Source organism: Mus pahari, chromosome 6 (genome assembly GCF_900095145.1).
Source record: "Mus pahari chromosome 6, PAHARI_EIJ_v1.1, whole genome shotgun sequence".
NCBI classification, from domain to species: domain Eukaryota; kingdom Metazoa; phylum Chordata; class Mammalia; order Rodentia; family Muridae; genus Mus; species Mus pahari.
The window spans coordinates 38,776,178-38,794,152 of record NC_034595.1 but is presented as its reverse complement, the minus strand read 5'-3'; the positions used below and the strand labels follow the sequence as shown (position 1 = coordinate 38,794,152).

Below are 17,975 nucleotides of genomic sequence, written 5' to 3'. Positions count from 1 at the left end.
AACAACAACAACAACAACAACAACAACAACAACAACAACAAACCCAAGAGATGACTTAAGATGACTGCCTCAGTATAAGACAAGGAGGGGAGAAAGGAAAATAGGCCTCTTGTTAAAAGAACTCAGTGGTGACAGAAAAAGAACTCTGCAGCTAGCCCAGCTCAGCAGCTTTGCATGGGGCTCCCACAAAGGAAAGCACCAGCAGCCAAGCCCACTGCTGGGAACCCAAGAGGGACCCCTAACATCCAAAATCCCATCCTACTCTCCTTCCCAAACACAGCAGGCTGGAATTCTGCAGGATCTCATCTCAGCCTTTGGGGTTTCACCTACAGTCGATCTCTAGAAACAAACAAAACGAAACAAACGGAACAAACAAACAAACGTGAGGGAAGCAGGAGCCCCCAAGGCTCATGCTGTGAATACAGAAGTTTGATAAGGCAGTCTGAAGCTGAGCAGTCCTCAGCACTGTGAACCCCAACATTAGCAGGGAAAAACTACGTGGATCGCAGGAAGGTTGTGACTTGGTAAAAATGGGTGGGAACACCCTCTAAACTAAGGAAGAAATACTGAATGAGAATGTAATCCCTACTTCAGTTTACTGAACATAATATCCACTTCAGTTTACTGCTCATTTGTATTTGAGTATTTTAATATTCATTTCTGTTCTCTATTTTATATACATTCTTTCATTTTTTCTCCTCTTAGTATGAACACTTTTGTATTTTAGGTGTTTATGTTATACTCGTATTCTTGTTTCATTTTGGAAAAGCTCTTATGTCTGACAAAGTTACCACAAGGATAAGAGAATCATTACCCTGAAAAAAAAAAAAAAAAGTAAAATATATAAAGAAAAATTCAGCAAGGAAGCATAGACACTAAAAAGAAATCAAACACAAATACTATATATGAAAGAATAAATCAAGTACCACAACAGAAAGCATCACCAGATAACACTTAGCATGAAAAAATCAGGAAGAGGACAAAGTTGAGTCAATACATATACAGAGAAAGACAGAAACTAATGAAAAAATTTCCAAAAAGTTGGGTACACATAAGAGACCAAACTTAAGAATTCATAAAATAGAGGGCTGGAGGGCTGGCTCAGTGGTTGAGAGCACTGACTGCTCTTCTAGAGGTCCTGAGCTCAATTCCCAGTGGCCACATGGTGGCTCACAACCATCTGTGGTGGGATGCCCTCTTCTGGTGTGTCTGAAGGGAGCAACATACATAAAATAAATAAATCTTAAAAAAAAAAAAAAAAGAACTCATAAAATAAAAGGAGCTGGATAAAAATCTAAGGACTTAAGACCAGATATTCGATGAAATTATAGCTATGAATTTCCAAAACCCAGAAAAAAAAAAGAATAGATATACAATCATACATGTGGCCAGACACACTTCTTCACATATATCACAGTGATGTCAAAACACAAATCTGGGCGCTGCAGAGATAGCATGAAGTTAAAAGAGCATCTGTTACATGTGCAAAATAACAATGAGTCTGGTTTCTAGCTCTCACATGGAGCAGATCACAACTGCCTGTAATTCCAGCACCACAGGATCCAACACCCTCTTTTGCCCTGCATGCAGACAGACACAGACAGACACAGACAGACAGACAGACAGACAGACAGACAGACAGACACACACACACACACACACACACACACACACACACACGCGCGCGCGCCCGCGCGCACATGTGCGTGCACATGTGCACACACACACACACACACACAATCTTAAAACAAACAAACCACAAAGCAAAGTAACAATACTAAAAGCTATAAAAGAAAAACACTAATTGAAAGAGAAACATCAGAATAACATCAGATTTGTCACCAGCACCCCTAAAAGTCAGGAAAGCATGGAATAATTTATTACAAATCTTGGAAGTTAAATACTTGTCAAACAAAATTTCTTTTTGCAGACCCAAACTTAACCAATTAAACAAGAACAAAACCAACAACAACATGGAGAAGTAAGACTACTTCAAAACAGAGCAGGCTTAGCAGTTAAGAGTATTGGCTGCTTCTTCAGAAGACCCAGGTTTGATTCCTAGCATCCACAACCAGCATGAACAGCCGTAACTCCAGTTCCAGGGGCTCTGATGCCTTCTTCCAGCCCTGGAGGGCACCAGATACACAGGTGCTACACAAAGATACATGTAAGCAAATTTTTATACACATAAAAGTAAACTAATTATTAAAAAAAAAAAAAAAAAAAAAAAAAAAAAGAGTATCTCGAGGCAGGCGGATTTCTGAGTTCAAGGCCAGCCTGGTCTACAGACTGAGTTCCAGGACAGCCAGGGCTACACAGAGAAACCCTGTCTCGGAAAACCAAAAAAAAAAAAAAAAAAAAACAAGCATCTTAAGACAAACACAAGTCAAGACAATTCATGACGTTTTAAGCCAGCAGTGCAGAAAACTCTTAAGGTAGTGAAGGAAGACAGTTTCCCACACAAGGATGCAGGACAGTACATAGTCCATAAATACAACGGATGAACACAAGAGAGCAGGGGAGGAATCAATCATGCCCAATACAGCAAACCAGTGAGCATCCAACACTACCAACAGTGAAAAGAATTACCAACTGACCAAGCAACCAGGACACACACAACCTAAACAGCAACAAGCCCTCATCAAATACAACCGTGAGTGCCAATGGCCTTAATTCACCACCTGAGACACAGACTTTACAGACTGGAGTAAAGAACATGCACCAGGGCCAGAAAGATGCCTCAGTGGGTAAATGTGCTGGCTGTGCAAGTCTAAACAATCTGAGTTTGACTTCAGGAACCTACAGAAAGACAAATGTGTAAACCCACTCCTAAGGCAAGGGAAGTAGGAAAAATGGAAGGTGGAAGTAGGAAAAATAGGAAGGACCTTGCCTCAACAAGGGAGAAGGTGTAAGTTGTCTTCTGACCTCTACATATGTATCTGCAATCACACTCACATGTAATAATATTAATAAATAAAACATTTTAAAAAACCACTTTAATTGAAGATGAAACAAACAGCATCAGCAACAATAAATAAAAATCCCTAAGGGAGCTAGAGTGTAGCTCAGAGTACATGCTCATATTCCATGCAACAAGCGCTGGGCTCGAGTCTCAACAATCAAAACATATCAACAAAGCAAATAAAGTATTAATGGCATTGATTAGGTCAGCACACTTCCCAATTACTTAGCTATTTTACCAACTTTCAGTTGATCACAGACTGATTAGTCGCCTTTCTTTTGTTTCCAGAGCTAGGACCTGATGCATGCTAGGCCAAGAGATCTACCGTGGAGCCTCTAACATCCCAGCCTCTAATTCGTGGCATTTCTATTACCTAGGATTTGTTCATCTCACAGTACCAGACAGTGGCAATGAAGATTTAATTTAGGTCTCTAAGGCAGAAGTTTTGTGTGCATGTATGTTTGTATAATTGTATGCACATGTATATACACGACTGTGAATGTAGGATGTGGAAGTCAGAGGTCAATGTCCTATGTCTACTTCAATCACTTTCCACTGTTTAGTTTTGTTTTCAAGACTCTCCTTCTATAGCCCAGGCTGGCCTTGAACTCATAGACATGCCTGCCTCTGTCTTCTGAGTAAAGATGCCAGACCTGGCTTCACTGTATTTTGTTGTTTGTTTGTTTGTTTTTTAAACACAGTGTCTGTCACTGAACCTGGAGCTCACTGATTTAGCTAGGCTAGCTGGCCAGTGAGCTTCAGAAACCTCCTCAGTGCTGGCATTTCAGGTGGTGCTCAGGATCCAAACGCAGGTTCTCATGTTTGCTCAGGAAGCACGTTCAAAACCAAGCCATCTCCCTAGCCCAGGGAGTGCTGAAATAACACTAAATCGTTAGTTTTGAATCAGGTATAAACAGAGTTTAATTGCAAGAATCTACTCCTGGTACTCACACATTAAGCAGAGCAGAAAAGTAGTCTAGAGAGAAAGGAGAGGCCGCCCTTACAGCTGGCTGTGTACTGCACCTTTCCTCAAGAGCCACGTCTTCAGGGCTCTCACCTCCCGAGGGAGCTTGCACAATACTAACCTGGCAGAGCCTCGCAGGTCTTTAAATTCTACATTGAGAAGAGGCAAGAAGTTGCTTTTACAGAACGGGCAGGTTGTATTCAAATTTGAGTCATTTGCTGTCCATCCAGCCATGATTTCCTCATCATAAACGAGAGCACCACAAGCTCTACACTGTGAGCAACTCGACATCAAAACCTAAAGGGAAAGCAGGAAGACAGAGTCTACGGTGGAAGTGGATCTCAGTGGTCTATCTACTGAGGAAAAAAATTATGATTTTTAGTTACTTTATTGGTTTCAATTAGGGTTAACAGCTCTTTTATGTTACAAACTACGAGTCTATTGCTTCAAAGATATTAAGTACTCCTGTGAATATCCACATAGATCCCATCGAATCCTATTAAGTGCTATTATGAGATAAGAATATGTTTACAACCACTTTACCACAGGTACAAGAACTATAGAATCTTTACCTCCATCGCACAATTTTGATAGATGCTGGACATACTGGTATTCTGAGAAGAACCATGGTCTGATTTTTCAAAGTCCTGCCCTTTGATATTTCTTGAAAATGGAACTTCACCTAAAGACAAGTAAGAGGGCTGGTGAGATGGCTCAGTGGGTAAGAGCACCCGACTGCTCTTCCGAAGGTCCGGAGTTCAAATCCCAGCAACCACATGGTGGCTCATAACCATCTGTAACAAGATCTGACGCCCTCTTCTGGAGTGTCTGAAGATAGCTACAGTGTACTTACATATAATAAATAAATAAATAAATAAAAAAAAAAAAAAAAAAAGACAAGTAAGAAATAGAACATATAATGTAGGAGAGTGTTCTCAATGCTTTGGAAATATATTAAGGAGGTAAGTACCATGAAATCTTGCATTTATAGATAAATATTTACTATATAAATGTGGGTACATATAGATATAAACTGATAAAATTAATAAAAGTTAACTAAATGCAGGTAGAGGATATATAAATGTTTATTAAATGATTTTTTTCAACTTTTCATAATAACAACTTAAGATGACTTCAGGTGTGTATCTGTACTACCAGTACTTGGAAGGAGGGAAAAAAGAGGATGGGACTGGGGGTGGGCAAGTCTGTGCTATGTGATGAGACTTTGTCTTAAAGAGTCAGAAAAAAAAAGTACATAAAAGTTTTTAATAAGGGCTGGTGAGATGGCTCAGCAGGTAAGAGCACCCGACTGCTCTTCCAAAGGTGCAGAGTTCAAATCCCAGCAACCACATGGTGGCTCACAACCATCCTTAACGAGATCTGACTCCCTCTTCTGCAGTGTCTGAAAACAGCTACAGTGTACTTACATATAATAAATAAATAAATCTTTTAAAAAAACAATACATCTTTAAAAAAAAGTTTTTAATAATAAAGGTAATAATTCTCTCTATCTTGAAATTGCAGTTGTATTCCCCTAGGTCCTTAAAATCCATTGCAATCACTGATTTACCCAGAGAACAAGGAAAAAAAAAATTTTACTCCCAAGGCCCCATTCCACAAATTCAGTTTCAGAGGAGGAAGGGAAGAAGGGTGAGGGGGTAGCGAGGAAGGGGGACTGGTTCCTTAACTGGTTTGGTTGACAATACATGGATACTTGTTGTTGACAATATTGACTATCATAGAAATCAGACTAACACAGATCTATGGGGGTGACGGGTTATAGGTATAATGAAAACTGGGTTAGAGTGTAGCTAAGTGGTAGCACTGCTGCCCACATGCATAGATCCTAACTAAATCTTCAGCACTATGGATAAGTAAAAATCAAGCAAAAACAAAAGGCAAAAGAAGAAGCGTTCCCATACCTGCCGGACACTGCGGTTTCCCAATATCTCCACTGCTGCTACTACTGCCGAGGCTTGTGTTGCTCTGGGTCAGTTCACTGGGAACCAACCCTGAGACACTTGTGTTGGGGGACAGATTCTCCCCCACTAGATGATGATCTTCTAGGCCAGCTGGGAAACTATAATCTTTATTAGTTTCTTCCTATAATTAAAAAGAATGAAACCCCACATACATAAGTAATAGCTTTTGCAGTGGAAATGGTTTCACTTTATTCTTTCACATTGAAATGTTGTGTCTTAAAGCAAGTAACTCCTATGCCTTTTCAAAACTGTCAAGTTACCTCACTGACTTATGAAATTTCCAGTCTAAGACATTCAAGATGTGACATACCTCGATGGGGTGCTCCAAAACTGTCCCCTCATAAAGTCACCTGCTTCAAAAAAGGCTGGGTTGTGCCCTAGGTGAACCAATCATTCACTTAAATACTATTATATAATTAGTAACCCCCTATTGCGTAATTAAGCACCCCAAATACATTGATACTTTACAAGACTCGATATGGTCACAGAGTCCAAGTCCAAAAGGCCATGAAAAAAAATCCTTTCTAAATGTCAGAAGACATTTCAGAAGCAAAATGGTTCATTCTGTTCTTTATTATAATGCTAAGCTACCTCCCCACCCTTACCCCCATCCACAACACACACTCATGGAGGGAAAACCCAAGGGCCTACTATAAGAGGCTGGCACTCTACCAAGGAAATCAAATCTCGGGCCGTAGATGAACACTTTTAAAGTTATTCTGTGTTGTGTGGATTGATCTCGTAAAGCTCTTTAAATACAAAGGCTAAAAATGCAGGAGATGGTGTAAAGCTGACCTAACATGTGCAAAGGCCTTAGGACCACACAGACAAGTCTGTTTGTTGTCATAGCACTGTACTTTTTAGTCACTTAGTATGTTTCCTAGAAGCTTCCTGCAATATGTCTTACTTAGCCAGTTTATCTTCCAGCCTCTTTACTTTGTCATTTTTATTTTGCCTGACTTGACACCCAAGAGCTTTAGCAAACTGGAATCATATTATCTTAAATTACTCATGTACTATAGAATTCTGTGAACATGAAGGAGAAACTCTTTTTTTTCTATACAATAAGTAGTTTTTCTATTTGTATTTTCACAAAAAGAAAATCTAATGATTTAGTCTATTCACAACATTTTAAGCTGCAGGGAGATTTCAAGTACAGTAAGGCAGTAACGTAGGCAAAAAGCTCTGTAAAAATGGAAGTGCCCATGGAGAGTGGGGTGGTAAACACAAGCAAACCAATGCTGAAGAGGCTGAGGAAGGGAAAGAATAACCCTCAAGTCTGCCTGCTCTGTACATTATCTCCCTATCTCTCAGACCCCAGCAGAGAAGTAAAATGTTATGCATATATAACAATGATGTTGTTATAATTTCAAATACTATCGGTGCTTTCAAAAGTTTTAATTTAGACTTATTTATGGAATTATAAAGTGATTCTAAAGTTATTTTTGTTTGTTCATTTTTACTTAAATTTATTTATTTTATTTTATGTGCATGGGATGTATGTCTGCACTATCTGCGTATAGCACATGTGGAGGTCAGAAGACTGTAAGATCCTCTGGAACTGGAGTTACAGGTGGTTGTGAGCTGCTATGTGGTACTGAGAATTGAACGCAGGTCCTCTGGAAGAGCAGCCAGTGCTCTTAACCACTGGGCCATCTCTCTAGCCTCCTATTTTCCCTTTTTTAAGACAGGATCTCATGTAGTCCAAACTGGCCTCAAACTACTACTTAGTGAAGGATGGCCTTGAGCTCCTGCATTTCCTGCCTTTACCTGCCAAGTGCTGGGATTATAGGTGAGAGCCACCATGCCTGGTAATTCTAACAATGTATTTTTACATCATTTATTTCAAGTCACTTTATATAACAGAACATGTATAAAGTTTTTAATATATAAAAGTACCCTTAGCAGAAACCTCTAGATTATAAAAACACAAACATATACCTATACATTAAAGCACTACAAAGCATTCCTACATCAGACAGACTACATAGTATAATGTTCTTACCTCGTCATCCGAATAGCTATAGGCAGACGCTACAGCCACCCACATCTTACTGGCTACCGTCGCTGCTTGTTTCATACTAGATTTTAGGACATCTATTTTGGGCCCTGAGAGTATATTGTCCAACTTTAGCCCCGACAGAGAATTTACTACAGAACCTAGAGAGCTGTTTGGTGAAGAACGCACTAATGCTGATAAGGAAGAGGACCGGTCTTTGTAAGCGCGGTAAGGACTTTGTGGCTTGAACCGCCCAGTCAGAGTTTTAGACCTGGACACAGCAGGGGAGCTCTTCTCAGTCTCAGTGCTGTCTTGTGCTGGTGGGCCATGGTCTGAAGGCAGACTCGAGCTCCTTTCTAAAGGATGAGCAAACACAGCAGGAGAGCCAGGCTCCTGGTTCCCCTCTCCATGCAACTCCATACTACAAGATTTATTACCTAGAGGGCTTTTTAGGTTCATGTAACTTTCAATTTCATCAGCCAGATTTCGTGAAATTACTGGAGAAAATAACTTATCTTCGGAATCAGATGTTTTTTCTACACATTCAGTGGCTAAAAGAGACAAAGGATCTAGTCCAGTTTCAACATCTTCCCTCTCAATGGCTTTCCTCGTAGCATATGAACTGCTCCTCTTATTCACTGGGTCTTGGGACCCTGCTTCTGTGTCTCTGGACTGGTGACTGTTACTGTTACTTTGTAGGCTGTTACATGTTGTCTCTACCGCAGCCTCTGCCACATTATCACCAACCCCAAGTTCCAGGAGCTCCTGGCTTTCCTCCAGCATCTCGAGCACAGGAGATGATCTGTGCTCAGAATCCCAGGTGCTTTCTGACACACGAGTCCTACTGTCAGCTAGATGACAGTTAACGTTCTCAAAGCTGTGGGTTCTTGTGACATGAAGTGGAGACGTCTTAGGACACGTCAGTGCTGCTGTGAGGATCTTGGCATCTGCTCCCATCATGATGGCCATTTCGCTTGAATTCAGGTCCAAACTGCTCTTCTTAAGCAGCATCCCCGCTCGACTTTCAGAACTAAAGCTACAGCTCCTCTCTGGGAAATGCTTCTGTTTTTTTTCTCCTCTATCACCATTCTTCTTGGAATTCATGACCTCAGTGAAGACTGCATCCTCGACTGGAGCTTGAGTAGAAAATAGCACATTTGAAGTACTACCTAAAGGGGGCAGCAATATATTAAAGTGAAACATCATGATTTTCAAAAGTAGCAAAGTAATTATTCTGATTATGCTGAGAGCAAGACTACAGAGTATCTGGATGGTATAGAAGCAGCATCTCCCAAGGGGTTTAGCAGTTAAAATGCCTGGTTTTCATCTAGAAGCTACATAAAGTGTATACAGAAAAAGTACAGCCCAAATCTATCCAAGCCTGCCTCTTACAGGGAACATCTACCCTCCTCCTCTGCATATCATGTGTATGAAAACACAACATGCATTCCATACTAGATATGCCCGCACTGCTTACCTTTGTCAACAAACATGTAACTATGCTTCTTATATGTTAAGAGTCAATTTAAGGGCTGGTGAGATGGCTCAGCAGTTAAGAGCACTGACTGCTCTTCTGAAGGTCCTGAGTTCAAACCCCAGAAACCACATGGTAGCTCACAACCAACCGTAATGATATCTGATGCTCCCTTTTGGTGAGTCTGAAGACAGCTACAGTTTACTTACATAAAATAATCAATAAATCTTTGGGCCAGAGCATGCATGGCTGGAGCGAGTGAAGCCTGAGTAAGCAGAGGTCCTGAGTTCAATTCCCAGCAAACACATGATGGCTCACAACCATCTGTACAGCTACAGTATACTCATACATAAAATAAATAAAATTTAAAAAACTTTAAAAAAAACAAACAAGAGTCAATTTAGGAAAATACTCTGAGTTAAATAGCAGACTCAAAAAGAAAAATTCTCTTCTAATTTTACTCTCATATATCCAATTCTTCAAACACTTGTCAGAAAGCTGGGGATATAGCTAAGTGGTAAAGCACTTACTTAGCATAAAAAAAAAAGATTTGGGTTTAATAACTCTGCACATAGACGGGTGGGGAGGAAACCTACTCTATACAAAACAAGTTGGTAATTACAGGGAAATGACAAATTTGTTACAGCCAAAGCATTACTATACCAAAGTAAAAGAATTGCTTCAGAGTTTAAAAAAGAAAAAGAAAAATCCTAGATGGCTGATGAAATCTTGAGTAAATTTTATATTTGATCTTGAACAAATATGTGAATGCTAGTTATTAACTTTATAAGGTGCTACACAAACAATGGCAACTAAAACAGACTGAACCATTAGATAGGAAAACAAAAGCAGGGAAAAGTCTGAAGGCCCAACAACTGCTTTAGGGAAACAAGTGGTCTTTTCTGTCTGTTTTTGTTTCTTGAGACAGGGTTTCACTGTGTGGCCCTGGCTGTCTTAGAACTCACTCTATAGACCAGGCTGGCCTCGAACTCACAGAGATCTGTCTGCTTCTGCTTCCTAAGTGCTGGAGTTAATAAACTCATGCACCACCACAGCCATGCTGGACTGTGTCGTTCTTTTTTGGTTTTAATTAAAAACTCTGTTAGGTTCACTTTATGAGTATGAATTAATATTCTGCCTGTATCAAAGTGCAAAACATGTATGCAGTACCCATGGAGGCCAGAAGAGGGTGTCAGACCTCCTGGAATTGAAGTTCTGGATGGTTGTGGAACTACAGTCTTAAGCCACACCACATAGGTGCTAGAAATTGAAACCAGGCTCTCTCTGAAAGAATAGTAAATACTCTTAGCCACTGAGCCATATCTCCAGAATGCAAGTTTTTTTTTTAAACTCTTTGTTACCATACAATTTTATTTCCATTCCTCTATTTAAGTGAACTATATGTATATATATATGTATATATAATACATATATGCATAGATATAAGTTTATGTTTATAAGTGTATATATATATATGCACACATGTATGTATATATGTATACATATACACACACATATATAAACAAACTTATTTTATATATATATGGGTGTTTTATATGCATGATATATGTGTCTGTACAACGTGTGTGCCTGGTACCTCAGGAAGTCCAAAGAGGATACCCTGCAACTAAAGCCAGTGCTCTAAATGGCAAGCATCTCTCCCACTCCATGTTACTATCATTTAACATTTATGTCTAACATGGCTGTATATCTGTAATTTTAGACTTTAAATTTAGCCACCAGCACATAGGTGGCTGAAGCAGGAGGATCAGGAGTTCCAGTTTATCTTCTGTGATACACAGCAAGTTTAAGGCCCTGTTTCTAATAACCAGAGGGCTGCTGAGATGGCTTAAAAGGTGGAAGCACTTGCCAACCCGAGTGTGATCCTCAAACCTACACAAAGGTAAAGGAGAGAATCAACCCCACAAAGTTGTCCTCGAACCTCCACACATATGGCACATTCAACCACTCAAAAATAATGAATGAAATCAAATTTACAAGTTTAACCCTGGGGAAACAAAGCAGGAGAAACTTGAGTTCAAGGTTAGTCTGAGCTACAGAAGGAGTCAAAGCTAGCTATACAGTGCAACTATCTCAAACAAACTGACGAACAAACCCAAATCGAAAACCTGGAAAAATACAGGCTTATGTCTAAGAGCTGAATACTGGAGATAATTAGGGCATAACGGTAGCACTCTTATGAATGGATTAAGGTCTTTGCAAAAGAAAATCCAGAGACTGTGTTTGATCTCTTCTCCTACCTGTCTCTCAAGTTCTAGGATTACAAACATGTTCTACCACACCCAGGTCTTTACAATCCAAGGACACAAAGAGAAGTAGACAATCTACAATCTAAGAGGACCCTCACTCAAACTCATTTCTCCTGTCATAAATAAGCTGCAATCTGTAGTATATTCTCTCATAGCTACTCAACTAAAATACCACCCACTCACATCTAACTTTGTTGTTTTTCTTACTACTTTATTTATTGGAGTGCATGGTAGCTCATCTATGCATTTAACTGTGTCAGCCACAGTGCACATGTGGTATCAGAAGACAGCCTGCAGGAGCTGGCTCTCTCCTTCCACGACATGGATCCAGAAAATTGAACTGGAGTGGTAGTCATGGCAGTGAGCACCTTTACCTGCATTTTCTTCAGAAAGTTTTATCAGGTGACTACCAAAACACACCAGCATTCGATTCCCTTACATAAAATGGTATGATATTTTCATATAACTTCCATATTTTCTCACATCTGCTTTTAATTAATCATTATTATTATTATTATTATTATTATTATTATTATTATTATTATTATTATTATTATTATTATTATTTTGGTATGTGCCACTGTGCAAGGCTCTCAAACTATTCCTTTAAATTACAAACTTTAACTTTAGACCACTTACAGAATTCAGACTCAATCATGGCTTCCTAGCATGTCCACTGTAATAAGTCAAGAGAAATAATATCACTAAAGATACTCTAACTGAGCATGATGGAGAAAAGGCAGAGGTCAAGGTCAGCTTGACTACAGATTAGTGTCCCCAAAGGAGGCAGAGGTCACTTTCTACTCACCAGTACTACTTGTCCTATTGTTGGTATCAAATAACCCAGATGGAACTTTCACAATACTGCTGCCCCATGCAGGAGGCTCAGTAGGACTCTGAGGTTCAGGAGTAGGTTGCAAGTGTTTTGAGACAATGGCAGATACATCACACTCCTCTGAAAGAAAAATATTTGGATGTTATCGTTCTGACTTTTAACAATAATGAGCAGAAAACAGAGATGTTTACATATGAGTGTAGTCTTTCGTCAGGTAGGGGATGTGTCGATGATTACTCATTGACTTATTCTAGCTGGTTTACTGTACACCGTAAATACCAAGAATACTAAGTGGCAGGGGCTGGAGAGATGGCTCAGTGGTTAAGAGCACTGACTGCTCTTCTAGAGGTTCTAAGTTCAAATCCCAGCAACCACATGGTGGCTCACAACCATCCGTAATGAAATCTGATGCTCTTTTCTGGGGTGTCTGAAGACAGCTACAGTGTACTTACATATAATAAATAAATTAATTAAAAAAAAAAAAGAATACTAAGTGGCTTTTTTCCCCTTAGATTTATTTATTATGTATACAGTTCTGTCTGCATGTATGCCTACAGGCCAGAAGAGGGCACTAGATCTCGTTGTGAGTCATGATGTGTTTGCTGGGAACTGAACTCAGGACCTCTGGAAGAGCAACCAGTGCTCTCAACCTCTTGAGCCATCTTTCCAGCCCCGACTAATAGTGTTTTATTCTAACATTCAATAATCTAGACCTGAGCATTTCTTAGTGAGTCAATTAAACTCTTGGCCTTGACTTCTACTTCTTCCATTGTCAAATAGCTTATAACTCTAGAGCATAAGGTTAAGTATTATAATCAAGGAAAATATACATTTGGGTAAGAGAACAGGAAAAATCTATTGCCATAAACCAAATTCCTTACAGATCAATAAAAGGATTACAACATATCGCTCTATACCTCAATGAGTCCTGTAAAAGATAGGAAAACCATTTATATTTATTTTTAACCTACCATGCAAACTACTTAGAAACACCCAAAAATGTTCTAATAAAAAAAAAAAATCTCTTTAAAAATCAAAGGAACCGCCAGGCGTGGTGGTGCACGCCTTTAATCCTAGCACTCAGGAGCCAGAAGCAGGTGGATTTCTGAGTTCGAGGCCAGCCTGGTTTACAAAGTGAGTTCCAGGACAGCCAGGGCTATATAGAGAAACCCTGTCTCGAAAAACAAAACAAAACAAAACAAAACAAAACAAAATTCAAAGGAACCTCAGGACCTGGAGATGTAACTGTTTGCCTTTTATGACTCTGGGAATAATCCTCAAGTTCAGAGTTGGGAAATGAGAAGAACAGAAATTTGACAGAACAAGTTTGGTCTTATTGGTGGACTTGATGACTGGCATATGCCCGGTGTCCCAGGACTCTAAGGAAAGAGGCAGGAGGAACTGGAAGTTCAAGATCAAAACAGGACAAAGTTTAGTCCTAGTTTGTCAAAAACATATCCATGTAACCTTGCCAATTGATGGCACCTTTTATTTATTTTTTCAAAATAAAGGATGATCTATAAACTTTCTAAAGTTGCTAAAATTTCAACCGTAAAGACTATCACAGTTGGGCTGGAGAGATGACTCAGTGGTTAAGAGCACTGACTGTTCTTCCAGAGGTCCTGAGTTCAATTCCCAGCAGCCACATGGTGGCTCACAACCAACTGTAATGAGATCTGATGCCCTCTTCTGGTGTGTGGGAAGATAACTACAGTGTACTTATATATAATATATAAATAAATCTTTAAAAAAATAAAGACTATCACAGTCAATCTATGAAACAGGCCTTACATTCCTGAGAATTATTGCTGTAATCACAACATAAAATAAAATGATCTGAACATTCTTGTCCACAAACATCACATTCACCTTCAATGTGCAGCTCTGTGGTCATCAGCTCTGTTGGCATGTGCTCTTCAGGTGCGTGACCATCTACATCCTCCTTTACCAGCTCATCCTTGGACCCGTAGCCCTGGTCAGACTGACCGCCTGTTTAAAAGATGCATGCTTGTAAATACTTTCATATGTTTAAAATACAGTTACGAACAGAAAAAACCACACATCTATACAATCAAAACTATACAATAAAAAAGAAAAAAATGAACTCTCACAAGATGCATTCCAAAAAAAAAAATAAGCAAAAACGAGGAAGGCAGAACAGAGTGAAGGCTGTTCTATATTTGAAAGCACCAAACCTTAATCTCCACACCTAAATATTAAAGGTAATTTGGGAAAGCGTTTTTGAAACTCTTTATGAAGAGGGTCTATATCTATAGCATATCTTTATTTTTTTATTTTTGGTAAGAACAAAAAGGGACTGAAACACATACCTGCTACTTTTGCAAAAGAAATGTAGGAAGAACAATAAGATTTTTATTATTAGAAAATAATAAAAATAGTTTACCTACAAAGGGTGGAGAAAAAGAGATTTGTGAAAAGGAGGAAACTTCCTAAAGTATGGTTTACTGTGTTGTTTTATTTTTAGTACATTTCTACATACTCAAAAAATTAGGGTGTTCGCTAAAATTGATGCCAGTAGAAACAGGTATGGCCAACTAATACTATACATGAAACAACGTAAGCCTTTAAGGGCAAAAGAAGGGTAAAGGGTAATCTGTGTAACTTTTTAACTGAACGTTTTAAAAATTACATTTCTTTCACATACATAGGCAGAGATCAGAGGACAAGGATTGGGAAACTGATTTTTTCTACCTGGTCCCAAAGACTGAGCTCAGGTCACAAGACTTGGCAGCAAGTATCGTTTCACCCAATGAGCCATTACGCCATCCCTTATATGAATGAGCTTTGTTTCTTTTGAGACAATGTCTTATATAGTTCAGATTAGCCTTTAATTCACTATGTAGCTAATAGCTTTGCTTTAACTCCTGATCCTCCTGTCCCCACACCTCCCAAATACTGGGTCTATGTGTATGTTATCACACCCAACTCTTGAGTTTAAGCTTTAAAAACTTTACTTGGGAGTCCATACCCTATGGATGGAAGTGAGTGTCAAATCTATAAAAGGTAAGTAGGTTTGGTTCCTATGGGTGGGTGGGAGTGGAGTGGATTTGAAAAATACTAGACATTTTAAAATTTATTCTTTGACAAATTCATCCTTGCAAACAATTAATCTTTATCACATCCAGTCCCCACCTGCAGCCCTACTTTATGCACACTGAGTAAACAACCACATGTAATGGTATCAGGAGACAAGGGTTCACTATGGGAGAACACAGGAGGTTTTATATGTATGATACTGAGAATGAAGTAAGAGCATTTGTGTGTTAGGGAAGCATTCTATCATGCCCCCAATTAGAAAAAAGAAAAAAACAAAAGTGAAGAAATGTAAAAAAAGAATCCTGTGGAGTTGATTTGGAACTAGAGGTATTTCTACAACACTACATATAATTAGTTTCTCATCCTGTTTGTTAAAACTAAAAGCAGGATTTTAACACCTTGCTGTAACAGTGGGCATACCAAGACCCAGACTTGGACTTCTAAAATCTAGTCTTCACTGAATGAGCCCTGTGGCTGTTGGGGAAAAAACAAAACAAAACAAAACAAAAAAACAACTTGTTCCTAAGTTCAGAGAAGAAATACACAAAAGTAAGGCCAGTGGGGTATGGCCCCAGAAAAGAACCATAACCACACATCTAAAAGGCATTAATAACCAAGTTTAAAGGAGTATCCTCTGGGTCCACACTGAGGTAATTTGAGAATGGATAAAGACTAATACATTATAATTTACTGACTAATATAACAACACATAAACTCCCACTTTATCAGAGAAGAGAAGAAAAAAGAGCTTCCTGGCTATATTAGAATGTCACCACTAAATACAGCAGTGAAATCACCACTGTATGACCACCACAGGGAAGATCCATTCAGGCAAGCTTCATCAATGGATGCTAATTCTTAAAAGTGTGATGAAAAAGGAGTATCACTACACAGTCTCATAGCTTCCCTAGGCCCCCTAAAGATAGCTTATGATCTAGAAGAGGCAAAAGATGTACATATAGAGAGATCAGACCACATTAACATCAAGTGCTAAATTAACACTACTTACAAAGCACAGATAGGTATATAACAATCTGAGGAGGATACATAACATATGCAGTATACAGAACCTAAGCTAACTGCAAGGAAACATACAAACACAAGTTAAAGAATATTCTAGAAAACAAGTTGAATCTCCCAACAAGGCTAAAGCTGTAACAAAGAAATGCTGATGAGCCTGGTGTAGGGTGCACACCGTTAATCCCAGCACTCGAGAGGCAGGGACAGAGATCTCTCTGAGTTCCAAACCAGTCAGAGATACATAGTGTTCTCAATAAATAGATAATTGAATAAATACTAAAGAACTATGTATCAGGTTAAAGGTGACTACGGAGGACTGAGTTATTAGATTCCTTTATCACTAAGATTTAAATCACTAACTTCAGAGCTGACAAAAGGGCTCAGCAGATAATGAATGGCTTATGCTTCCGAATTGGACAACCCTGGGATGCACTTGGTAGAAGGACAGAACCAACGCACACAAATTGTCTTCTGAGCTCCACACTACTGTCATGGAACACTGTTCAACCCCATACCCCCATCCCTAAACCCACCCCCACATCCTACATAGACCAAATAAAGTTTTTTGGTTTTGTTCTTTTGGTTGGTTTCCTCAGAAAGTCATTTGTTAAAATACAGTGCCATGATATGAACACAGACTAGGAAAGAGATAAGGTAATTAATCCCTGAGAAGGATCTCTGTATTAGGCACCAAGTGGAAAGATTTCACAAGATAAGCAAAATGAGCACAATCGGCACCAGGCCAAAGACCCCAAGTGTCACATAACTCCACTAGAAACTCTAAAAACACAAGATCATTGGAATTTAATATCTACTGTTTCGCCATTAGAAATTCAGCGGAGCTGTTGAGAGTCAGCTTGGCAGGAGAGCACTAGCTCTCCTTCATCCAGAGGACTGAGGGTTAGTTCACAGGACCCACACGACCTCTCTCAACCAACCAGTCTCAGGGAATTTGATGTCATCTATAGGCCTCTAAGGGCACCAGGCATATATGTAATATGCAGACAAACATGCAGATAACCCCTATATACATAAAGTAAAGTTAAATGAAGCTGAAAATCTTAAAAAGGTCTCAAAAGTGCCATCCTAACCACTGAAATTGTTACACCAGTTATTAGAATAGTAAAATATTAGATGACTTTTATAAGACAAACTTTAAAAACTTGAAGAATCAGGAAGAAAGATGAGGAGGTATCTCTTGTTATCAGTATCACTCATAAACTAAGTTTATATCAAAATTATATACTGAACTTTTAAAAATAAAGCTAATTTAGATGACTTCAAATATATTCAAATGAAAATATAATAAGAAACAGTATTTTGTCCAAATAATATACAATAAAATACCGAAACAGAAATTTAATATAAAAGTAGCAAGAAAAACCAAAGAGAAAACAAATAAAAGTCCTGAG

The 17,975-nt window shown here is 38.9% G+C and overlaps 1 protein-coding gene across 3 annotated transcripts in view; it reads right to left on the bottom strand.

Moving 5' to 3' along the window:
- The window catches only part of Dennd4c (DENN domain containing 4C), a 95,867-nt gene that overhangs the window by 17,759 nt on the left and 60,133 nt on the right, over positions 1–17,975 (bottom strand). For all 3 annotated transcript variants that reach the window (XM_021200378.1, XM_021200377.2, XM_029539682.1), the window contains 6 exons: positions 14,356–14,475; positions 12,460–12,606; positions 7,914–9,076; positions 5,849–6,029; positions 4,499–4,608; positions 4,048–4,223 (listed from right to left, as the gene is read on the bottom strand). In XM_021200378.1, coding sequence (XP_021056037.1) covers positions 4,048–4,223; positions 4,499–4,608; positions 5,849–6,029; positions 7,914–9,076; positions 12,460–12,606; positions 14,356–14,475 — 1,897 coding nt within the window. The remainder of the gene's footprint in view (positions 1–4,047; positions 4,224–4,498; positions 4,609–5,848; positions 6,030–7,913; positions 9,077–12,459; positions 12,607–14,355; positions 14,476–17,975) is intronic.